General features: G+C 42.6%; 1 protein-coding gene across 1 annotated transcript in view; it reads left to right on the top strand.

Annotated features, from left to right (window-relative positions):
- LOC120909528 (occludin-like) overlaps positions 1 to 8982 on the top strand; it is a 60071-nt gene extending 51089 nt beyond the window's left edge. The window contains exon 8 of the mRNA XM_040321307.1: positions 7768 to 8982. Coding sequence (XP_040177241.1) covers positions 7768 to 7869 — 102 coding nt within the window. The 3' untranslated portion in view covers positions 7870 to 8982. The remainder of the gene's footprint in view (positions 1 to 7767) is intronic.
- The last annotated feature ends 17053 nt before the right edge of the window (positions 8983 to 26035 follow it).

Genomic DNA, 26035 nt, shown 5'->3' with positions numbered 1-26035 from the left:
CTAATGTCTTTCACACCAATATAGTACCATGTTAGCAACTTTCTCAAAATAATAATATCTATGTATTAAACAGGTTTTATATATATATATATATATATATATATATATATATATATATATATATATACATATACATTTATAAGTTATTTGAATGAAACAACATTATTACAATATGTAATACTAATACATGTGACATTATTTGCTTAAATAGGTATATAACTGTTTTTAATATGATAATACTATATACCTTTGATAAATACCTTACTTGTACTTGAGTAATATTATAATATATTTCATTTGGCCGTATTTGAATAAGCCCCCTTTGTTTCTGTAGCTTATTCTGAAATACTATTTAGGTTTGCGGACTCATTTGAAATACGATTCTTCCCATACACAGACTGCGTAAGTTTGTGCCAATACCCCCTTATCTATATCAGTCAAAGACAAAACATATATGACCTGGGAGATGGTACAGCCAGACTTCTTAGTGAGACAGAACATAACTCTTTGTACAATGCCTATTCATAGGTTATGAACTTAATTTAAACTTTAGAGACAATATGGTTGCCCTTCTGTTCATAATGTATATGAAAATTATGAAAAATTATACAATATGCGACTTTATATAGATATTCTTTTAACCCCAAATGTTCTGACAGTTCAATGTAGTAATGCGCACATACTGTACATGCATTATGTGCATGACCATTATGCAGTGCTGTTTAAATAACACCCCAATGGCAATGCAGCTCCGGCACAAATGCATAGCAGTACACCACAGCACTTGAACCAACCAGTGAAGAAAAAATGCTACATGCCCATTTTTTGTTTGTTCCTGTGCATTGGGAGCCCATTCACACATGTGATAATGTTATACACAAAAAAAGTGAGTCCTAAAAGGAGCAACTATGCCCTCCAAAAATAGGAAAGAAAAATATTTTATCTACAGGTGAAACTCGAAAAATTTGAATATCGTGCAAAAGTTCATTTATTTCACTAATGCAATGTAAAAGGTGAAACTAATATATGAGATAGACTCATTACATGCAAAGCAAGATAGTTCAAGCCGTGATTTGTCATAATTGTGATAATTATGGCTTACACCCCATGAAAACCCCAAATCCACAATCTCAGAAGATTAGAATATTGTGAAAAGGTGCAATATTCTAGGCTCAAAGTGTCCCACTCTAATCAGCTAATTAAGCCATAACACCTTCAAAGGGTTCCTGAGCCTTTAAATTGTCTCTCTGTCTGGTTCAGTAGGAATCACAATCGTGGGAAAGACTGCTGACCTGACAGTTGTGCAGAAAACCATCATTGACACCCTCCATAAGGAGGGAAAGCCTCAAAAGGTAATTGCAAAAGAATTTGGATATTCCCAAAGTGCTGTATCAAAGCACATTAATAGAAAGTTATGTGGAAGTGAAAAGTGTGGAAGAAAAAGGGGCACAAGCAGCAGGGATGACCGCAGCCTGGAGAGGATTGTCAGGAAAAGGCCATTCAAAAGTTTTGGAGACTTTCACAAGGAGTGGACTGAGGTTGGAGTCAGGGCATCAAGAGCCACAGCACACAGACGGATCCTGTGCATGGGCTTCAAATGTCGTATTCCTCTTGTCAAGCCACTCCTGAAGAACAAACAATGACAGAAGCGTCTTACCTGGGCTAAAGAAAAACAGACCTGGTCTGTTGCTTAGTGGTCCAAAGTCCTCTTTTCTGATGAGAGCAAATTTTGCATCTCATTTGGAAACCAAGGAGCCAGAGTATGGAGGTAGAATGGAGAGGCACACACTGCAAGTCCAGTATGAAGTTTCCACAGTCTGTGTTGATTTGGGGAGCCATGTCATCTGCTGGTGTTGGTCCACTGTGCTTCATTAATTCCGGGGTCACCGCAGCCGTCTACCAGGAGATTTTGGAGCACTTCATGCTTCCTTCTGCAGATGAGCTCTATGGGGATGCTGACTTCATTTTCCAGCAGGACTTGGCACCTGCCCACACTGCCAAAAGCACCAAAACCTGGTTTAATGACCGTGGGATTACTGTGCTTGATTGGCCAGCAAACTCACCTGACCTGAACCCCATAGAGAATCTATGGGGCATTGCCAAGAGAAAGATGAGAGACATGAGACCGAACAATGCAGAAGAGCTGAAGGCCGCTATTGAAGCATCCTGGTCTTCCATAACCCCTCAGCAGTGCCACAGGCTGATGGCTTCCATGCCACGCCGCATTGAGGCAGTAATTTCTGCAAAAGGGGCCCAAACCAAGTACATATGCATGCTTATACTTTTTAGAGGTCCGATATTGTTCTATGTACAATCCTTGTTTTATTGATTGCATGTAATATTCTAATTTTCTGAGATTGTGGATTTGGGGTTTTCATGAGCTGTAAGCCATAATCATCACAATTATGACAAATCATAGATTGAACTATCTTGCTTTGCATGTAATGAGTCTTTCTCATATATTGGTTTCACCTTTTTAAGCTGCATTAGTGAAATAAATGAACTTTTGCACGATATTCGAATTTTTCGAGTTTCACCTGTATATAGGCTACCAGCCTACATATTGTTCATTTCATTACCTATGTCCAGAGAGCAACCTGGTAAATCAGGAGGCTCAAGGCTGATCCCAGAAACAAGAGTGATATTGTTATTTACAAGAGTGACTTAACAGAATTTCAAAACCTGTGCAAGTTAAACATTGGGCCAGATCCACGTACCTCCGCGCATTTTTCCGTCCGGCGTAGCGTATCTCAGATACACTACGCCGCCGTAACTTTCAGCGTATTTTCCGTATCCTGAAAGAATTTGCGCCGTAAGTTACGACGGCGTAGTGTAACTGTGTCGGCGTAATGGCGCGCAATTCAAATGGATGAGATGGGGGGTGTTTTATGTCAATACGTCTTGACCCAACGTAAATGAAGTTTTTTTGAACGGCGCATGCGCCGTCCGTGGGGGTATCCCAGTGCGCATGCTCCAAATTAACCCGCAACAAGCCAATGCTTTCGACGTGAACGTAATTCTACGCAAAGCCCTATTCGCGAACGTTTTACGCAAACGACGTAAACAACGTAAAATTTGACGCTGGCCCAACGTCCATACTTAACATTGAGTACGCCTCATATAGCAGCGGTAACGTTACGCCGAAAAAAGCCTTACGGAAACAACGTAAAAAAATGCGCCGGCCGGACGTACGTTTGTGGATTGGCGTATCTAGCTAATTTGCATACTCGACGCGGAAATCGACGGAAGCGCCACCTAGCGGCCAGCGTAAATATGCACCTTAGATAGACAGTCAGATCTAGCCCAGCTTCAGGCGTATCTTGTTTTGTGGATACAAAACAAAGATACGCCGGAGCAACCTAGAAGTTACGCGGCGTATCAATAGATACGCCGTCGTAACTTCTTTGTGGATCTGGCCCATTGTGTTTACCCATCTTCCTAAAGTTTCTCTCAAGCAAACTGAATAATGTAAACACTACCTCTGCTAAAACAAGTATCAGTAACAGTAGTACAAGCCCTGTATAATTTCGAAAAATGGGGTTTAAATGTTTTTTTTGTCTTTTAAGCCAGTTGTTTAAAATGTTGAGAAAAAAACTGGCATATGCCTTGCATTCCAGATTTGGTAGAATTAACCTGTTTAAAATTCTTTATTTAATTTAAAACATTTTCTTAATTTGGTAATTAAGGAAAACTGGGTTAGAAGCAATTCTGAGACACTGCCACTGAACACTGGTGTTAAAAAAAAAAGTTGAAGGGGCAGTATAACCCTTTCCAGTCTGCTTAATTGTTTTGCTAGTGTCCTTGGAAAATGGATAAAGAAAGAAAAGCAAAAAAACATTTTTCATTTTAATTGAAGTGCTTCTAAACCCAGGACACTGCATTCACTATATCTGGTCTCCCACAGTGTATAGAACAAGGAAATGCAATAGTTTTACTAAATATAAACTGCTAACTAATTTTCATCAGCAGTTAGAACAGCCTTGTGACTTTTATCAGTGTCTGGTTAAAGCTTGTTGGAGGATTTTCCATTCTTCTATGGCTGTCCAATGATGCTGCGGGACCCCTGACCTTCTGTCTGGACAGGGCTGATTGGCCCTGTGCAAATCACATGCACTCTTCTAAGGAAAAAACAACACTCTCTAGCAATACTCGCCAAACTGAGCATGTGCAGCTTGTCCCCTAGACTTTGTACTATCAGGATATGAATTGGAAACAGTGGAAAAATGGAAAGAACAGAGAAGACTAGATCAAACAGCCTTGTTACACAATGCACAGGATTAACCCCTTAAGTTCCACAGTGAGCATAACAAGCATGCTTTAGGCTCGGTTCACACTGGAACCGGCTGTGGATCGCACATTAATGCTGAGTGTCTCCGTTCTCCGGTTCAGGGACGAATCAGGGCCAAATCTTTGCATGAATTCAGCCCTAGAATGGAGCTAAAGACACACAGCGTTTCTGTGCAGTGCGCTCCCGAGCCGCCCTGGAGATATATGAACCGGCTCCATAGAGAGTATCACGTACCTGGTACTGGAGGTCAATGGAGAGAGAGGGCTTCCCTTGCGGCTAAGTTCCAGACCCCCCCTGAGGGTGAAAAAAGGAAAGGTCAGGCCCAAAGAAGCACGGGTCGCCTGCTGGACTGTATGGAGGAGCTTCTAGAGTACAGCTGGTGTGCTGGCGTAGAATCAGCAGACAGGTGACACCCGTGAGGTGTTGCAGGATTCAGATAATACTGCGACTGGAGTGTGGTCAGAAGAAAGCCTAGTTCATAAGCCGGGTTGGTATCAGAGCAGACGTGGTCGGGTGGATAGCCGGAGTCGAACACAGGAATCAAACAGGAGACAGGTCAAGGACAAACCGGATCGATAACAGGTGACACAGAAACACCGGAGTACCACAAAGATAACACACTGGAGGAGCCGAAGATCAACCAGCAATTGCCAGCAAGTTCCATCCCCGCTTGCTGTAGTGGGCAGAGGGGTCTCACAGACCCCCAGTCTGTACAACCCATGGAGGTGGTGTCCTCCTCCTCCTCTGCTTCCTGTCAGCACTCCATATCACCGTCCCATCACCCGCCTGCCATCCACCTGTCACTGCTGCACAGGGATCATTAGGAGAATCGGCCCGATGACACAGAGCAGGAATATACTGCTGTGACAGTACTTGTAGGTGAAACTCCGGTAGGTGAAACTCCGGTAGCTGTAAAGTCCCACCTCCTGGCCCGGCATTGGACTAGTGAGCTGTCTATCACAGGAGCCAGTCTAGGGGGCGGGACCTTAAAGAGGCTGGAATTTCGCCCACAAGATCTGTCACAGCGGAAGATCCCTGCTCTGTGTCATCGGGCCGGCTCTCCTAACAATCCCTGCTGCACTTATGGGCACAGATAAGCTTCACTAATAGGCACAGACAAGCTGCACTGATGGGCACAGATAAGCTGAACTAATGGGCACAGATAAGCTGCACTGATGGGCACAGATAGGTTGCACTTATAGGCACTGATAAGCTGCACTGATGGGCACAGATAAGCTACACTTATGGGCACAGATAAGCTACATTTATGGGCACAGATAAGCTACATTTATGGACACAGATGGGCTGTGCTAATGAGGCTGCACTGATGAGGCAGCACTGTTATGCTGCACTAATAAACTGCACTGATGAGGCTGCAATCTTGGGCACTGATGAAGCTGCACTGATAAACAGCACTGATGAGGCTGCACTGATGGGCACTGATGAGGCTACACTGATGGGCACTGATAAGCTGCACTGATAATGCAATACTGATTGGTATTAAGGCGGCACTGATGAGTTCTGGAGCAATTTTTTGGAGTTCATTAAGGGACATGTATTTCACCTCTCTGTGTTTTATGAGCTTATTCCTATTACTGCTTCTTTACAAACGGAGGCATGTGGAGAGCTGGAGCGATATCAGACTGGACACTGTCCAGATTTTACAGTAAGTATGAAAATCCTATTATTTCTTGCTTTATTAACTTTGGAGAAAAATTTTACCAACTAAATTAATTCTAGGTTGAATATATGGCCCATCAAAAATTTGCAGCCCATACTATACGTTATATGTATGAATGGTAGTATCTGTGAGGCTAATCGGTAACCTTCTCTTTAACTCGGAATGCACAAGAAGTACATTGTGATACATTACACATTTATTTCCTGTTTTGATTTGATACAAGGTGTATACATTCTCTATATTGTTATTTTCTGTGTCCAAAAACATAATTTACAATAAGTAAAAAAATGTTATATACTGTATTTAATTCTTGGTGCTGGATTACATTTATATAATTAAAGCTGAAAAGATTTTTGCACATTTGCTATGTACCATTAAATAACATCTAATTGTGTGCGTCATTTGATGTTCTGCAATAGTTAAAACTGTTAGTTTGATTCAGCCCTGACAGCATAGTAAGTGCAGACCTTCTGGCACAAACACTAATGCCTTGTACACACGATAGGAATTTCTGATGGAATTTTTTCATCAGAAATTCCTATCGTGTGTGGAATTTTGGAATAAAATCCTATGGGAAATTCCGATTGTCTCAGAATCAAGTTGACGCATGCTCGGAAGCATTGAACTTAATTTTTCTCGGCTCGTCGTAGTGTTTTACATCACCGTGTTTTGTACGGTCGGAATTCTGGCTGACAGTGTGTATGCAAGACTGATGGAAGACAGCTTGATCGGAATTCTGACGAAAAATTTTAGTCCATCAGAAATTCCTATTGTGTGTACAAGGCATTACAGTTCCAGCAATTGCATAGTGCATACAGTGAAGGCTATGTGTGTCGATCACACTCACAAAACATCCTGGCCCAGATCCACAAAGAAGTTACGTTGGCGTATCTATTGATACGCCTCGTAACTTCTAGGATGCTCCGGCGTATCTTTGTTTTGTATCCACAAAACAAGATACGCCTGAAGCTGGGCTAGATCCGACTGACGTACGTCTTAGTACGCCGTCCGATCTAAGGTGCATATTTACGCTGGCCGCTAGGTGGCGCTTCCGTTGACTTCCGTGTCGAGTATGCAAATTAGCTAGATACGCCAATCCACAAACATACGTCCGCCCGGCGCATTTTTTTACGTCGTTTACGTAAGGCTTTTTTCGGTGTAACGTTACCCCTGGTCTATGAGGCGTACGCAATGTTAAGTATGGACGTCGGGCCAGAGTCAAATTTTTCGTCGTGTACGTTGTTTGCGTAAAACGTTCGCGAATAGGGCTTTGCGTAAATTACATTCACGTCGAAAGCATTGACTATTTGCGACGTGATTTCGAGCATGCCCACTAGGATACCCAAACGGACGGCGCATGCGCCGTTAAAAAAAAACGTAATTTACATGGGGTCAAGTAGAATTAACATAAAACACGCCCATATCTTTGTCATTTGAATTACGCGCCCTTACGCCGACATAGTTACGCTACGCCGCCGTAACTTACGGCGCAAATTCTTTGTGGATACTGAAAATACGCTGAAAGTTACAGCGGCGTAGTGTATCTGAGATACGCTACGCCGGGATAATATATGCGCCGAGGTACGTGGATCTGGGCTCCTGTATTTTTTAGACAACGTGTCCTGTGATTGAATGATGGCAGTGGAGGATGATTGTCACATTCTCCACTATCACTGCTACAACCCTGAACCTGTATTCAGGATACTTACACGTTTTAAAACTTGCAGTTATATGTTTGTAATCCCTTAAAGGTGCACTCTGAAACCTGCCTATGAACAATTTCCTTTTTATTATCTAGACTCCTGATTACCAAACAAAGAAGAGTGAAACCAAACAGCTTCGAAACAAACTGTTTCACATCAAGAGAATGGTTAATGCTTATGACAAAGGAAGGGGCTGATTAAACAGAGCTCTACAGCAATGTCAAGGAAAGCCACAAGAGGGCAGCCAACACCACTGGATTAAATCTTTCACTGTTAAAGAAAATATTTTTTTAATGATAAAATCTGATCAATATACATTTTGATATTACATTTTCTGATATAAATAGCAGGTTCTTGTTTACAGCCATATGGACTACCAATGCAGTTACTGTTGTAATTGTTGCTCACTACAGCTTTTTGGAGTCTGTTGCTGAAATATGTGACTGCTGTGAGTCTTAAGTGTGTGAGTATTGCCCCTCTTTATTTTTGTTCAATATACATGTGTTACTGCAGATGAAATATTTCAGTTCTGTTTTTGTCAACTGTTTCATTCAAGTTTTTAATGCAATATTGTACTAGTATCATTATGGACACAACTGAAAGAAACCAACCAAAAGACAGAGAGGTTGTGCGTGTGCTGATCTAGTGCCAAATGATTAAAAATATGGGAAAAAGTGGGGTGAAGGACTTAATTAACAAAGAAAAATGTATTGCTGCCACGAGGGACCAAAGTATTTTCAATAATTAGCTTGATGTGGCAGTGGAAGTAGAATCCAGTATTTCTATGATTAGCCAAGTTTGGCATTTACCCATATGTTTGCTGGGCCGTGTGGGCACATCTGGTGTAAACAATTGTCTAAAAAAAGGATCATAGGGAGGAAGAAGTAAAGATGTATCTCTATGGCTCATGTCTCAAATCTTCTGTGTTAGTGCCAATGTCATAGTAGCCACTTAGGGTTGGCTTCCAACAGCACAAACACCTCAATGTCAACATCTGGCAAATCAACAACCACTTTTGTACAGCCAACAACCCAACCCTACACTAAGCTAAGCCGTTCTGCACACCGATGGTACCAGCATGCACTCGACAGGCATTAAGAACGTTTACCCAGCACCCTAATTTGACAGCTATGTCTATAGGGCCTTGGTAACCAATACAATTTTATTTGTGTATGAAATATTGCAGCAGAGTTTTTAACGAGTTCTATGTTATTTATTATGCTTTAAACTTTCACACTGCTTAAGGTTCTGCACAGACTATTTTCCACTGTGTATTTGCAGCAACTACAGATTTTACTATATATATATATATATATATATATATATATATATATATATATATATATATATATATATATATATATATATATATTTAATGTGTTAAACTGGCCACTCAAAACCTGAATTTTAGATAAGCAGCAAAAAAAAAAAAAAAAAAACACTATTTATGAGGTCTCCCTAACTTTACAAGTCATAGATATGGAAGAATCCAAACATTACAAGCCACGGCTAATCCTCAGAATGTAATAGCTGTTAATGGTGGAGGCGGGCACAGAGAGCACTCCTCCAAATGACTCTACAAATCATTAAAGGTTATGTCTTGTGATCTAAACAGCTCTGTTGTTAGAAACTATTGACATTTTTATTTAGCTCAGCGTTCTTACGTTTTTGTAAATAGTATAGAATATATATATATATATTTTAAGACGTTTTAAACATTCCAGCACCAAATCACTCAATCAAAATAATATACAAAAATAAATTCATCATCTTATAACAAAAATCAGCTGCACCGGCATGTAAACATATAGTTGCTTCCATATTTGGTGCCCAATACTATCTTATAAAAGGCAAAGTGAAATCAAAGGGTAGTGTATACAATTTTATACTGTAAATACTGATTAAAATCCACTGTAAACTATTCGTTCATGTTTTATTTGTATGGTTCATGGAAGCGTGCAAAACCCAACAAAGGTCATGGTACTTGGAGCCTAGGACCACCTAATGAAATGCTAAGGTAAAATGTTAGCCTAAAAGTCTAAACTTTACCAGCTTTACATTTAGAAATGACAAAAACTCTTTACAAGAAATGTATTTGCTTATAATGATCCCAGTTTAATGGCTAGTATGCAAAGTGAAGTAGATCCGAGTTGGCTCTTTAGATCTTGGTGCTGGCATCCCGCATATCTGTTTGCACTGGTAGCAGCTGCTACCTCCTTAGGGTCGTGTTTTAGGTTTTACAGTATATTGGGATAAAGTTGTAAGTTAAATGATTGCAATGCTTGGCCCACAATGGATGGCCTTATGATAGGCATGAATGGAAATAACAGAACATGTTTGTGAAGGAATAGCCCGAAGAAGAGATTTTTGGAAAAAAATCACTTTGTTAAATAAAAAAATAAGAGAACAGTAAAGTTAGCCCAATTTTATTTTATATTGTGAAAGATAATGTTACGCCGTAAATTTATACCCAACATGTCACGCTTCAAAGTTGCGCCCACTCGTGGAATGGCAACAAACTTTTAAAAATCTCCATAGGCTGCGTTTACAAAATCCTACAGGTTGCACGTTTTGAGTTACAGAGGAGGTCTAGGGCTAAAATTATTGCGCTTACACGGCGATACCTCACGGTATCTCACGGCGATACCTCACATGTGTGGTTTGAACACCGTTTTCATATGCGGGCACTGCTCACATATGCGTTCGCTTCTGCGTGCAATCTCTTCGGGACAGGGTGCTTTAAATATTTATTTAACTTTTTTTATATTGACAGTTTTTAAAAAAAAATTAACATTTAGGTCGCTTTTATTTCTATTACAAGGAATGTAAACATCCCTTGTAATAGAAAAAAGCATGACAGGTCCTCTTAAATATGAGATCTGGGGTCAAAAAGACCTGAGATCTCATATTTAGACTAAAATGCAATACAAAAATATAAGTCATAAAAAACAAACAAATAAACAACGGTTGTCACATTATTACTGCACAGAGTAGCACTGTAAATGTATGCTGTGCAGTGCATTTATGACTCTAGCAGGCAGTGAAAAGCTGTTATGACAGATGAGATCAATAGTGTCACTTCTGTCAGAGTTTAATAGGGATACAAGAGCAAGAGCAAAAAAAAAGCTGACAGAGTTTCTAACCTCTACCAAAAAAAAAGAGTGAAAGTAAGGCTCCATGCACACTGGGCTTAAAAAAACGTCTGTTCTTTTTGGAGTAAAAAAACTTCCATATAGAGCATCTTTTGTACAAAGTTTAGACGAGTTTAGGAGAGTTTTATGTTTTTTCTGCCAGTGAGCTCCAATAAGAAACGTGAATGAGAAGGTTTTTTTTTCCTGCCTCTAAACGTTGTTCTCAAAAATATGCCTGTAAACGTCCTAATGTGTATGGACACAAAGGATAACATTGAGTTGTTTCTACAGGCAGAACACAAAACTCCTGTAGAAGCAACTTTTTTTATTCCAGTGTGCATGGAGCCTAAGGAGTAAAATCCCAAAAGGGACACAGAAAGCAGTAAGTCCGACAGACCTTAGTGTTACGGATGTCTTTCAGTTTCAAGACAGTTAGGGGAGGATTTTAATTTGTTCCCAGCACCGAAAAACTACCAGTGGCTCCTCTTGGTAAAGCAGCAACTGGCATGGCAGCTTTGCACAAGCCTATCTGACCTGCCCACAGATTCAAGCTTGCATTTTAGCGCTCAGTATTTTTTGATTACGTTTGCTCCTAATGGTCTCTAGTCACATCACTTATACCCATGAATACAATATGACAAAAAAACTTTTCAGAATATTGAGGATAATTATCCATATCACACAGAGTATCAGAATGTCCGTGCTTGTAATTCTTCCATACATACATAGGTGTATTACTGTTGATACTGTATTCATAAATGATTGTATTGCATTAGTATTCATTTTTTTTCTATTATGTTTAATAAAAGACTGTCCATTACAGCACCCTTCTGCAGTTTATTTGTTTGGTGTACACACATGACAAGATGTTCTATGCATACAGCTAAAGAAAGTAAGTTGGGATAAAACGAGCCAGTCTAGCTGGTGTTTAGTACCACCTATACAATATTTAATAGGCATTCTCTAATATGAGGACATTTCTATAGTCATGATCTGGCAGTCCTCTGAATCCAGCTGCCTCCGTCGGTTCTTTTTCCCATTGAAGATGATAGGGTCTCAACAGAGTTTTTTTTGGCAGAGATTATGGATGAATAGATCAACAATATTAGGCCTGGGGAGTGGGGTTTGGCTCTACAGAGACTCCCAAAAGTGGTCAAAGTGTATGGGTTAGGGTGTGATTTTATGAACTGTTGAAGAAAATGTCTAAGTTGTAGATAGCTATAATATTCTCATGGGGGATATCATGAGAAGGACATAGGGCATCAGATGTCATTATTCTAGTAGGGGTAAACAGGGTGTGAATATCAGTAAATCCGTGAGCAGTCCACCAGGAATCCGTGGGAATCATGGCATTAAATTTATATATCCAGAATTGTTCTTTTTGAAGAAGGACTCTGTCAAAGGCCCCCCGTCTTTTTTTTATCAATAACAATTTTATTGGTCAATGGTTCCAATGTACATAACATACAGCCACATAGAGCCGCAGGCCCGCAGTGGGAACATAAAGAATAAACACCGTAACAGTAGCCTAGGGCGTTCATGTTATCTCTGACTAGCAGTTGCAAGTATGCCAGCTTGCCTATTAAAACCAGTGCCGCCAACATGGCGAAGTGCAAGCTGGCCATTGTCCTTCCGGACTAACCACATGTTATGGCTATACTAAGCAGTAGACTTAACTTCTAAGTATCAAAGCAACCGGAGACACTAGGGGTCTTCAAAGAGAAAAGGAAAGAAAAGAGGGGAAAAGAAAGGGAAAGTGATAGAGAGAGGGAGTGTCGTCATTTCGGCCCATGTACCTTCTCAGGGTGGATCCTCCCGGCGGTGCCACAGTTCCCAGACCTTGTCGTGAGCCTCCTGCCGATCCCGTAACCTGGCCGTCATCCCCTCCATGATCTCCACGTCTTTAATCCTGGCGTATAGGGCTTCAGGGGGAGGGGGAGACCGACGCTTCCAGTGCAACGCCACCAGGCAGCGGGCTGCTGTGAGAATGTGTCGGGCCAGTTTCTTATATGGAGACGGTAGTCTTACTGGAGGAAGTCCCAGGATGAAATATTTTGGGGAGGAAGGGATCTTCCTCTCTAGGAGCCGCTCCAGCAGCTGCCGGACCGAGTCCCAGAAAGGAGCAATCAGTGGGCATTCCCAGTACACATGGAGGAGGGTGCCCCTCGCCCCCAGGCGGCCCCCCGTCTTTTACTGAGTTGTAAGGCATATAATTCCCTTAACTCTCAGTTCACCTGGTTTGGACTGGTGATGCAGAAGGAAATGTTGGGCCAAAGGACTCTTCGGCTCCTTAAGTTTAATATCCCTGAGATGTTAACCCATGTGGACCCGCAACTGGTGCTTTGCCTTCCCTATATAAGTCTTATTACAAGGACATTGTAGGCTATAAATAACTTTTGTAGTGGCATGGTTGATAAGACTTTTAATCTTACAAATTTTAGTATTGTCAGCATTGGTGAACATCTCGGTGCGTTCAAGGAAACAACAAATCTGACTATGCCCACATGAGAACATCCCTCTAGATCTTGGGAAGGGCGTTAACCAAAAATTATCAGATGACCTGATATGCTCTCATTGAATAAGCATGTCATATAGATTTAATGACATCCATGCAGTCATATGTGGATATGCCCCAACTATGGCAGACAGAGTGGAGCAAAGGGACAAAGTGGACCAATGCCTTTCAAGAATCCCCCTCACCTCAGGCCACTGCAAACCATACTGGGTAATAAATCTTACTGGTTCATTGTGAGTGACACAACCCAAAGGGGACGGTGAAGGGGGACTTTGTTCCTCTATTAAAGAGGATCTCTCCAGGCCCATTGCTCTCTTTTTTTGCCGCTCTGAGGATTTTAAGGCTATAACCTTTCTCTCTGAACCTGGCATACATAACATGGGCCTCCTTTTGAAATTCCTCATCACTTGTACAGTTTCTCCGAATACGGAGACATTTTCCATAGGGATGCCTTTCACTAGAGAACCAGGATGATAACTGTCTGCCCGGAGCAGAATGTTAGCCGCCGTCGGCTTTCGGAACATCGAAGTAACCAAAGAGCCACTCTTCTTAGTGATCCTGAGGTAAAGGAAGGGAATCAAGACCGGATCAAAACCATACGTAAGTCTGATTTTGCGTGTGTTATCATTATGCTCATGAATAAATTAATGCAATTCTGTCTTGGTTCCCTTCCAGACCACCAGGATGTCATCAATGTAACAAATCCACGCCCTCACAAACCTCTCATAGGATTCCAGTGTGTATACTTTGAACTCCTCCCACATACCTAGGTGCAGGCATGCATATGAGGGCGCCCAAGGGGCCCCCATAGAAGTGCCTGACACCTGTTGGTAGTAAACATTTTTTAAATCAAAATAGGTGTTATGGCGGTCAGAAGTTTAACAGATCCAAAACAAATTCATTTTGATGAGCCATTTCTGTAAAAAAAACTTTTGTAAATAATACTCCACAGCTTTTTGTCCCCAGAGATGAGATATCATCAACATCAATGTCATTGAGTTTATTGAGAACATTCTTGGTATCTCTTACATATGAGCAGGGACCATTGTCTTTAAAAGACCGTCGACATATTAACCGACCCTTTCAAGAGGACCATTAATTGAGGAAACTATGGGTCTTCTCAGGTGATTCATTAGATCTTTATGGAGTTTGGGGATGATATAAAGAACTGGGGTATTATAATCAAGAGCCTGTAGGTAATAAAGTTCCTTTTTTGTAAGCAGACCTTCCTCCTGTACCAAAGTCAACTTGTAGTTCAATTGCATAACCACATTAGGGGGGGGGGGGACTTGAAAGTCTCAGATAAATGTCTGGATTGCCTAGTTGTCTTTTTACCCCCTTGACATGATTCTCCTCACTCTTCAAAACGACATTGCCCCTTTATCACTCTTTTTAATAATTATGATAGAAATCCCATTGAATCACTAGTTTCCATATATAGAAGGTGATCAGTACTTGATGTTGTATCCCAATATGTTTCACCAACATTGACTTCTTCAGGGTATTTCTAAGGATCACCAATTCTCTAATGCCCCAGACTTTTTCCATCGGATTTTCCGAACGTGTGTAGTCCCATCTGAGTTTTTTCATCGGAAATTCCGCTTAGATATAGAACATGTTCTATTTTTTCCAATGGAATTCCGATGTGATTTGGCCGGGCAAAAGCCCGATCGTGTGTAAACGGTAACTCCAACTTTCGTGAGGAAAAAAAAAGAAAATAAAGAAAAAATAATATAGTGTATATATACCAATGTGACACAAGTCATATTGTAATTGAATGTTATGAAAAATGACCTTTCCTTTTCAATCTGCAGCCACTGTAATTTTACCTGGAGTTGTTCTGTACACAGATAGCCGGATTCAGGTACAGTTACGACGGCGTATCAGTAGATACGCCGTCGTAACTCCGAATCCGCGCCGTTGTGACATTAAGCGTATGCTCAAACTGAGATACACTTAAATGTTGCTAAGATACGAGCGGCGTAAGTTTTCCTACTCCGTTGTATCTTAGCTGTCTATTTACGCTGGCCGCTAGGGTTACATATTCTAGTTTTTTTTTTTTTTTTTGCTATACAAATAAAAAAGTCCTAAGATTTTGAAAAAAATAATAAGTTTTAATTTTTTTCTATTATAAAATGTTGTAAATAAGTATGTTTTCTCCTTCACTGATGGGCACTGATAAGGCAGCACTGACGGGCACTAATATGGTGGCACCGATGATGGGCACTGATATGCGGCACTGGTAGACGGCACTAATATGCAGCACTGATGGGCATTGATAGGCGGCACTGATGGGCACTCATGGGTGGCACTGGTGGGCACTGATAGGCGACACTGAAAGGCTGCAATGATGGGTACTTATGGGTGGCACTGATGGGCACTGACATGTGGCACTGATGCTTATCCCTGGTGGCACTGGCAGGGATTTTGGGTGGGCACTGGTGGCAGCTGCCTGGGCATTGATTGGCAGCTGCCTTGGCAAAGATTTGCATTTCCCTGTGGTCTCTCTGCCAGAGGCTCTTTACCAAGATTGGTGTAGCGGTGTGTCAGACTGACACACCGCACCATCGATCGCCGCGATGCGCGCCACCACGGGCGTGCGGTGGCTATTATCCTGCTGGACGTCATATGACGCCTAGTCAGGATAAAGCAACCACTTCCCGGACATCAATTTTAACCGGGCGGGAAGTGGTTAAGCAGCTTTGTATACAGGAATGAGAAACACACCTCTAATCTGCTGTGCAGTTCTGATCAGTGGCTGTAGAATGGCTATTGGCTAAGGACACAGGAGGCTGGGTACTGCTCCAAAGCAAAAAAAATCCATTTGATAGGGAGCAGGCCTACTACTAGGCTCTTATCTGAGCATGCAGGCCAGAAAATTTAAAAGCATGCCCACCCATCATCAACCAAAAATAAAACCACCCATAATCAACCAAATAATGCAGATCCAAGTCAGTCACAATGAACGAAAAAATCATCCCTAGTGGTCAACAGGAGGAAGCATTCCCTCTACATTTGTAGTAGTGGGGAAAAAGCATGGCTTTTTATTTCCTTCCAGGGTATTCAATGCTCAAAGAAAAACAAAACGATTCCTTTTGACTTACCTGTGAATTCTATATCTTAGATTACAGTACACAGGATGGATAGTCACAGACTCTGGGTTACAGGCTGGTACCTTCAGGTGACTGAACACTGACAAAGCTTTGCTGGACATGCCCCCTTGGGCATACCCTTATAAGACTACTCCACTCCTTAAGACCTCCAGCTTTTTAGCAAGCAATTCAGAGTAACACAGGAACAAAGAGAAAGGTACTGTACTCTAAGATATTAAGTGTAAGGTAGGTCAAAATTCCTCTTACCCTAATCATACCGTACAAGACACAGGCTGGATAGATGCTGGGATGCCCCTCAAACGATGAAGATAGGCCAAATTGCAGTTCGACATTTTAGAAGTTTTGGTCTCCTACTGCAAAGTACTGGAAGTGTTGATGATATGGGTAAATGGGATTAGGGAACAAGCATTTTGGATGTGTACTGATGCTAAGTATTGCCCTTGTTTGAGAGAGGCAATAACTGACCTTGAGGATTCCATGCAAAACTTTGGAATGTGAAGATACTTCTTTAGGGATTTTAGGTTCAGGATAGCACAAATAATAGGATTTTTATAACAGCTTACCTGTAAAATCCTTTTCTTGGAGTACATCACGGGACACAGAGCTGCATAGCCATTACATGTGGGTTATAGAGTCTACCTTCAGGTGATGGACACTGGTGTAATCAATTAAACAGGAAGTTCCCTCCCTATATAACCCCTCCCCTACTGGGAGTACCTCAGTTTTTGTAGCAAAGCAATAAGTGTCCCAATATCCCCAAACAAGAGGGGTGGGAGCTCTGTGTCCCGTGATGTACTCCAAGAAAAGGATTTTACAGGTAAGCTGTTATAAAAATCCTATTTTCTTTATCGTACATCACGGGACACAGAGCTGCATAGCCATTACATGTGGGATGTCCCAAAGCAATGCTTACTGAGGGGAGGGAGACACCAACAACGCAGACCGCCATCAGACGTGAGGACCTATAATGCTGCCTGCAGCATACTGCGCCAAAAAGCTGCATCCTCTTGCCGTCTTATGTTCACCTGATAGGAGTTAGTGAACGTAAGCACAGATGACCAAGTTGCGGCCTTGAAAATCTGCGTCATAAAGGCTTGGAAATGCATTGCGCATAAAGCGCTTACCATCCTGGTAGGGAGCACCCCCACAAAAAAACAGGGGGAATCCTACTCTAACCACAAGCCTGAATAATAACCTGATAAATCAACCTTAACAGTTGATTTTAGACGCTGCCTGCCCTTTCCTGGGGCCTCCTGGTAGCGCAACAACATCAGTTTTCCGTATCCGAGCAGCCGCTTCAGATAGGCCTTGACCCTTCTTACTCCAACGAGAGAGAGAGTGTAACCATTTTAATAGCTGACCTGAACACTGCCTGCCCATCTAGGGTCTTCTGGCAGCCCAATAAAAACGTCAGCTTTCTATATCTGAAACCTTCAGATAGTTATTTAACTGCTCTCATCTCAATTGAGAGAAAAGCAATAACCTTTCCTTCCGTGAAACAAGGTTTTGAAAAAAGGGAAGGTAAGAATATCTAGATTCAAATGAATACTAGATCCTTCTAGTAAATAAGGTTGGGTGAGGATGAAAATCACTCTACTTGTAAGAATAATTGAGTATGGCTCTATACCAAGAAAGTTGCCAATACTGAAACTCTCTTGGAGGCTACCACAACCAAGAACACCAACTCCTTGTTAAAGGATGAAGAGAAATATGGTGCATCGGCCCAAGGAGCTGACCCTGTAAGCCGACAAAACTAGAGCCAATCCTCCGAGCACAAGGGCGACCCAACTGGTGGACTTATGCACGTCACCCCTTGTATAACAGCCCGGACCAAAGAGTGTGAAGTAAGCGACCTTTGGATGCAAGGCCGAGATCGGATACTTGATATAACTTAAGGCTAGCTCCGTCTCCTTTCCAAATGTAGGAAGGCAGGAATTTTACCTTTGACAAACTTCCACGGATGCCACCATCTGGTTTCACACCAGGAACATAGGCCTTCCAGACCGTAGGATATCTGGTCCTGGAGGCCAGCTCTCTTGTATGAATCAAGGGAATTGCCGCTGATTCTGAAAGCCCCGATCCTCGAGAATGTGGGCTATAATAGCCAGACCATTAATTCACCTGTTGCAAGGCAGGATGTAATACCCCCTGCAAAGTAGGCCTGGACAAGATGTAAGGGACTGTGGGTCCTCTACTACCACCCTTACTGTTCCTGCACCGAGAGGTCGTCAGGGTTATGCCGGAGTAATCAGGCCAGCTTCCGTTCTCCTCTAATGTTGCATAGAAGCCACAAAAGTTGCGGCACTGGGGGGAGAGACACAACCAGTGACAACTGGTCCCCCCGGATTACAAACACATCTGCCCCGCATGCGGGTGGATCCTTTATCCTTGACCCCAAGCTGTTCAATCTCTTGTTGAGCCTGGACGCCAATACATCTTATGTACAGGGTACTATTTCTGTGACATTTGGTCAGGAAAACAGTCGGGGTGTAGAGGTCATTCTCCCGGAGACACTTGTTGACGGCTCCAGCGAATCGCCTGCCAATTCTGCATTTCATGAAATGACGAATGTCAATAGGCAAGGCACAAGCTCCTCCTTGGTAAATTAAGTAAATCACTAGTATGGCATAGTCTGATTGTACTCTGACAGAACCAACCTGCCACCTGAACGTTCAGGCCCCTAAGCCAGATGCTCCATCGGTAGCTCTAGCTGACAGATAAGGCTCCCTTGGAGCTTGACTACTTCCCCTGGGCCATGGTCTCTTCCTGACCTGGCAAACCCTTTTAGTTAAGAATCACCAAGAGGAATTCCAGCATATCTCTGGGACCAGGTTCTTTGGATAACGCTAGGTCAAGATCCACTCTTTCTAGGCCGACAAAATACTGTTTATAACAGCCCTGAATAAAAGTTAGTATAGGGAACTGTCTTGAATGAAGCCAGCATCTTCCCTAGTGCCTTAATCAAAAGGCCAAAAGTAAGGAACTGTTCCCTGCCGTGACCACATAGACCAGTTTTCTTATAGCGATGGTCTTGTCTGAGGCCAAAAAACTCTCCTTTTTGGACTGTGCCAAACATACCCAGCTTCTTGTCAAATGAAAGAATGTATCTTTAGAGTTCCAGATACTTGACCATGCTGGACACCCTTAGGTCCAGCCATGCTACTGACTGACCCATCAGCAGGAGTTTGCTTCGGTATGCCATTACTGCTATACCCTGGGCCTACAGACCTGCTAGAGGTGGGCCCTAGCACCCTGACAACCCAGGCACGGAGGCTAACCCAAAAGGGCAAGACCACCAACTGGAGATAGTGCTGTTCCCCTGCGAAACGCAGACAACCTCTGCAGACCCAAGTAAATAAACACATATGCAACTGGCTCCCCATGTGTGTATGTGGCAAGTGTTAAAGCCATATGCCTCAATGGAAGTGTGTGTACATGGCAGCGTGTGTTCCTGGAAGCATGAATTCATATAAATATGTTTTAAGCAAAACATGCATATAGCATGTGTGCTCTGGAACAAGCATCTTGCAAGCAAGCATGCGCTATAAACGTGTTATGCAACAATGTGCAACATGAACCCATGCAGACACGTATTTCTATGCAAACACAAGGAATCCTGTATTGCTTAATTAGGCCGCCATGTGCAACTTTAAAGTAATCATGCATCCTTATGCGATTCAGCATCTTCCATGCGATCAACATCTTATGCATTTTAAGCACTACTGTGCGGACAAGAACCCTTGTGTGACCAAGGACTCTTGTGTGACCAAGCACCCCTGTGCGATCCAGCATCCTTATGCACTCAAGCATCTTAATGCGACTTTAGGCATTTCTGTGAAACAAGCCTCTCTATGTGATCAAGTATCCTTGGGTAATCCAGGACGCTGTTGATCCGACAACCATGTGTGATCCAGCTTCTTTTTGCATTCAAGCATCTTTAAGCGATCTTTAGGCATTCTTGTAGAAACAAGCCTCTCTGTGCGACCAAAATATCCTCGAATAATCAAGGACTTGGGTGATCGGGTAATCATGTGTGATTCAGCATTTTTATGCCTTCAAGCCTCTTTATGCGATTCTAGGCATTTCTGTGGAAACAAGCCTTATTTGTGTGACCAAATATCCTTGGGGAATCAAGGACTTGGGTGATCAAGTAATCATGTGTGATTCCAGCATTTTTATGCATACAAGCATCTTTATGCGAACTTAGGCACTTCTGTGGAAACAAGCCTCTCTGTGTGACCAAATATCCTTGGGTAATCCAGGACGCGGATAAACCGGTTAACCATGTGTGATCCAGCATCTTTTTTGCATCCAAGCAACTTTATGCGATTTTAGGCATTTCTGTGGAAACAAGCCTCTTTGTGTGACCAAATATCCTTGGGGAATCAAGGACTTGGGTGATCAAGTAATCATGTGTGATTCCAGCATTTTTATGCATACAAGCATCTTTATGCAAACTTAGGCACTTCTGTGGAAACAAGCCTCTCTGTGTGACCAAATATCCTTGGGTAATCCAGGACGCGGATGATCAGGTAACCATGTGTGATCCAGCATTTTTATACATACAAACGTCTTTATGCGATTTTAGGCCTTTCTGTGGAAACAAGTCTCTCTGTGTGACCAAATATCCTTGGGTAATCCAGGACTTGAGTGATCAGGTAACTAGCATCTTTATGCACTCAAGCATTTCTATGCAACTCTAACAAACATGCAACACCATACAGACAGAAACATGTATCCTTATGCGATCCACAATAAAACATGCTCTGTTACTTGTTTTTATCCCACATGCATTCCAAACTCATGTATCTTATGCAACATGCGGACTGGTAAAGAGGAAGTTATCCTCTGTAGATGTGCGTTTCCTCAATTAAGAGACGTTAGCAATGTGTACCAGCAACTGTGCATCCCTCAGATGTGCATTTGGTTAGCCTGAAGCCGACACCAGGCTGAGGACCATATGGAGGTCTTACTAGCCACCTATAGGAAAAACCTCTCTTTACACTCTAAGGAGAAGATAGAGGCTTTGGCCAAGTAGGCAGAGGGAAGTTATATGCATCATGAATCTCTGAAAAGACTGCAGGTGCAATCAGAACCTGTAGGGCTTTTGATAGCTTCTCCTCGTTAGGCTGCAGCTCCTGTCTCCTGTCCTCTGACAGTGAACCTTCATCCCCAGCTCTTCTAATCCCTTTGTTTAAGGATTAAAGCAGGAAAAGGGACACACCCTGCTTTTTTTTCTTTTTTTTTTTTGCTTCTTGTGAGGATGCTGCGAACATAGCAGTTAACCTCTTGTAGAACAACAAATGTGATGCAAAAAACAAAACACATGCATAGTGGCTGCAATGTTGGGGGAGGCTGCTTTGATTGCCTGACAGGTCTGATGGCTCAATCTGTGAGCTGTCTCTACAGGGGAGAATAAGGGGCCACCAGGTTCAGGTGGCGATTCCTTTTTATATTCCTACCCCTGACCTTATTCAATGGGGAGACCAAAGTCCTAAGCTAAAAGCAGAGGAGCTTAACCCAGGTGCATCAACAGCTGAACTTAGTCTGGCAGCAACAATGCCTGCTAATCTGCACAGCTAGATGCGGAGTAGGCGTCTTAGATGAATCTGTATCCAACTCACACAAGGTGCTTGCGTTTGTGTCCCCCCAGCTTTACAGAGCTCTGACGTCTGGGCCTTTTTGAAGAGCCCTCTCTGCGACTGCACTGAGCCGGTGAGCACGTGCGACATGGTAGAGCCTGAAGCTGAGGAAGTGGGACGCACAATAGACCAGCTAACACTTAAGCTTCCGTCTTTGGAAAGCATGGTAAGCGAAAACATCAGGCATGTCTTTTACTGCCCATAGTAGTGGAAAAACAGATAAGACTTGCAGCTACTCATGGAAGACAATGCTTTGGATAGGATTAAGGGCATTTTTTTTATTTATTTTTTTATGTACCAGCCCCTTTAAGGGGAGATATATGGGTACTACAGCCATCCTGTCTGAACAGACATAGTGGCCCAGGCTACATGCCGGCTAGGGGAGGTATATGGGTGCCCTGAGCCATCCCGTCTCAGAAGACATTGTGGTTTACATTGCCCATGCATAAAAACATAATATAGGCGAGACCCATAGTCCCCTACAGAAGACCTACTGTCGAACCAAGTCCCGTAGGTCCCTCTCTTACCTTTCCACGCTGCAGGGTATTGCCAAGCAAGAGGCCCAATCTTCCCCCTTCACCGTGGGTATAGTCCTAGACCTTCAGGGACCGGGGTCCATGGCAGGAACACCACACCCCTGGACCTATATAGCACCCTGGCAGCAGAAAAAACATTTGGTCCTTAGAAGGCACAAAGTTCTGGAACCCAGGATCCAGCCCTCCGCAGAGAGGCATTATAGGCTAAACCTCGTTCTTCGTACCGAGGCCCGGGTACCGTCCACTTTGGCTATGAAGCACCTTGGACGGATCCGGATTTATGGAGGCTTTTTACATCCAGCATGGATCCCTCCAGTGGAGCTCCTAAGAGCACATGTTAACTTGTGACCAACACCTTAGACACTGATGAAAAAACTGAGGTACTCCCAGTAGGGGAGGGGTTATATAGGGAGGGAACTTCCTGTTTAATTGATTACACCAGTGTCCATCACCTGAAGGTAGACTCTATAACCCACATGTAATGGCTATGCAGCTCTGTGTCCCGTGATGTACGATAAAGAAATCCCTATTGGGTTTTGGCACCATGAACAGGTTTGAATAGAACTTTGAACCTTTCCTCCAAAGGGACCAGGAACCACTCCTTGGAACAAGTGATGGCTCAGGACATTCTGCAGGACTGACGGTCTTTGCAAAAATTTCGGTTGGTTTAAAGAAAACGATGAGTTGAGTTTTGAATTCTATTTTGTGCCCCTTTAAAACCACTGATTGAACCCACAGGTCTGGAATTTCTGTAATCCATAGAAAGGCAAACTGTAACTGACGTCCCGCCCTCTCTTAGGAATGAGGGCATGTTTTGCTTTACATCTGTTAAGGTACTTGGTGGTAAGCCCAAAGAAGCAATGAAACCTCTGTAGTGTATTAATGTGCTTCTACTAAACAAAATGTTGTACAAACTATTACAATTACAGATATACAACACAAGACTGACAGATATGCATACAACAACCACGCACAAACACTACCTATCTATACAATAGGAATATGCTAAAAGTTACTTCTCTCAGGTTATAGCTGCTTAACGATCTCCGTAGGCAACCAAGGTTTCAGGCTTATTCTACAGGCGATTGCAAGAAATCAGGTGCTATCATCATCCTCAGGAGTAGCTTTTTCTTCTGTGAAGTTTCCTCTGGCACAGATCTTCCTTGTTGTTATTTCATTATGGAGCCCCCCTGTCAGTTTATCCTGCTGTCCTTTTATTTGGAAAGTTTAAGTAGACAATGCCAAATGGGTATATCCCTTTTCTGCCTTAGTTGCATGGGTGAATATTTCCCAACTTAACTTCTAGATGACACTGTTGTATCATACATGCCATAGGTCATATATGTCAAAAGGTCACACTATTGTTGACCTGTTACAGAATTGAAGCATCTAACTGTCAACTGACATTTACCCAACATACAACAATAGTGTCTATGTTTTTATTGTATTAGAGAAGAACTTGTGCAAAAGTTTCCAACAACATTCGTTTGAGAAGTGTTCATTTAAACAATACAAGAAACCAGATGTCTGCTTCTAAAACAGAGAAAATACACATATACAGTTGTGCTCATAATTTTAAATACCCTGGCAGAATTTATGATTTATTGGCCATTTTTCAGACATAATGAATAATTTCTTTCACTCATGGTTAGTATTTGGCTGAAGCCATTTATTATCAATCAACTGTGTTTACTCTTTTTAAGTCATAACAGCAACAGAAACGACCCAAATTACCTTGATCAAAAGTTTACATACCCCAGTTCTTAATACTGTGTATTGCCCCCTTTAATATCAATGACAGCTTGAAGTCTTTTGTGATATTCGTGGATGAAGCACTTTATCTTCTCAGATTGTAAAGCTGCCCATTCCTCTTAGCAAAAAGCCTCCAGTTCCGGTAAAACTGGTGACGCGCCTTTTGCGCCGGAGGGGAGCTTTTGTCATACGTCAATCACTTAGTCTCTGAATAGGAACGCCCACTCCGGCGTGATTCACTACCTGGAAGCCAGGGGGAAAATACCTATACTACGGTATGTAAACAAAAAAAAGAACAGCATACTGTACATGTCGGCAGTATGCTGGATTGAATGGTATATACTTGTTTTTAGGGTGAACCTCTGCTTTAAAGTGGAGCTTCACCCAAAATGGGAAGTTCTGCTTGTCTCCACAGTTTATGTTTTTTTTTTGTTGGGGGGGGGGGGGGACGTGGTTTTGAGAGGTACCCGCTTCCACTTCTGGTGAGATCGCTGTGGCAATCCTAGCCCAAGTTCCCACCGAAGGGAAGGGGTTCCCCCGAAGAGGGTTACGGGACCATTCACAAAGTGCAACTCTTGCGGATGTGCAGTAGGAAGCCAGCTGTGAAGCCGCAAACAGTCACAACCAGCTTCCCAAAGGCCTGGCTTGGGTAAGGGCCTCGCTGAATACCTGCACAGGTAAGTACCCCATTATTAAAAGTACAGTATTTGTAGATTCTGACTTTTCATGTTTTACTTCTAGGTTGAACTGCTTTAAAGTGGTTGTTAAACCCACTATGCACAAGTCAAGTTTATTCATGTAAAGTGCTCCAGTATCCTTTTAAAAGAAAATGCAGCTACATACGTGTTTACAGAGCACCTATCGGTGCTCACATGACCTGCCGCCTCTCTCAGCCTTACGGCTGCAGCCAGCAAGGCCGAGGATCCCCCGCTGACATCAGTCAGGAAGGAAGGAGGAGAGAGGCGGCGGGTAATGAGAGCGCCGATCGGCATTCTGTAAACAGGTATCTAGCTGCAGGATTTTTTTTTTTAAAACACAGACACTGGAGCACTTTACATTAATAAACAGAGGATGGTGTGAAAAATCAACAGTAATTTCAGTAGCAGGATGGGAGGGGGTGGGCCTGGACACAGAGCTGACAGATGGGGAGGGGGGGGGGAAAAGAAGCAGAGGACAAAGGAGGACAGGAAAGCTGGGGATTTGTTGGAGGAATGTAAACTGACCGCAATGTAAGGGCTCAACACCCCTGATGAACTGTGGTCAGTTCACAGAGGGGAGGGCAGAAACTGGCAGGATCAGTCAGGTGATACAGGGGGCCAAATTAACAGCACAAGCACTGTGCTGTATAAAATTATTTAAAAGGGACAGGACTTTTTTTTTTCTCTTTAGAGTGATTGGTTAGTCTTCTTTTTGAGGAGGTAAAGCCCCCAAGGAAGAAGATTTAGAAACCATCCATAGTGGGAGTCCTTTTCCTCCTGTGACATTGTTAATAAATTGGTCAAGTGCTTTGCAAAACGGATATCTTCCTTCAAATGTTGGGCTACATTTGCAGGCAACTTTTAGCCATCAGATTCTGTGCATAAAAATTTGAGATTTTCTGGAGATCTATGTCACAAATTGTTCTAGGGCATCATCAAAGGAGTAAGGCAGTGTCTGTAAGTGCTTAGCTATGGT

This window comes from Rana temporaria, chromosome 1, assembly GCF_905171775.1.
Source record: "Rana temporaria chromosome 1, aRanTem1.1, whole genome shotgun sequence".
Lineage (NCBI taxonomy): Eukaryota > Metazoa > Chordata > Amphibia > Anura > Ranidae > Rana > Rana temporaria.
This window is presented reverse-complemented; position numbering and strand designations above follow the sequence as displayed.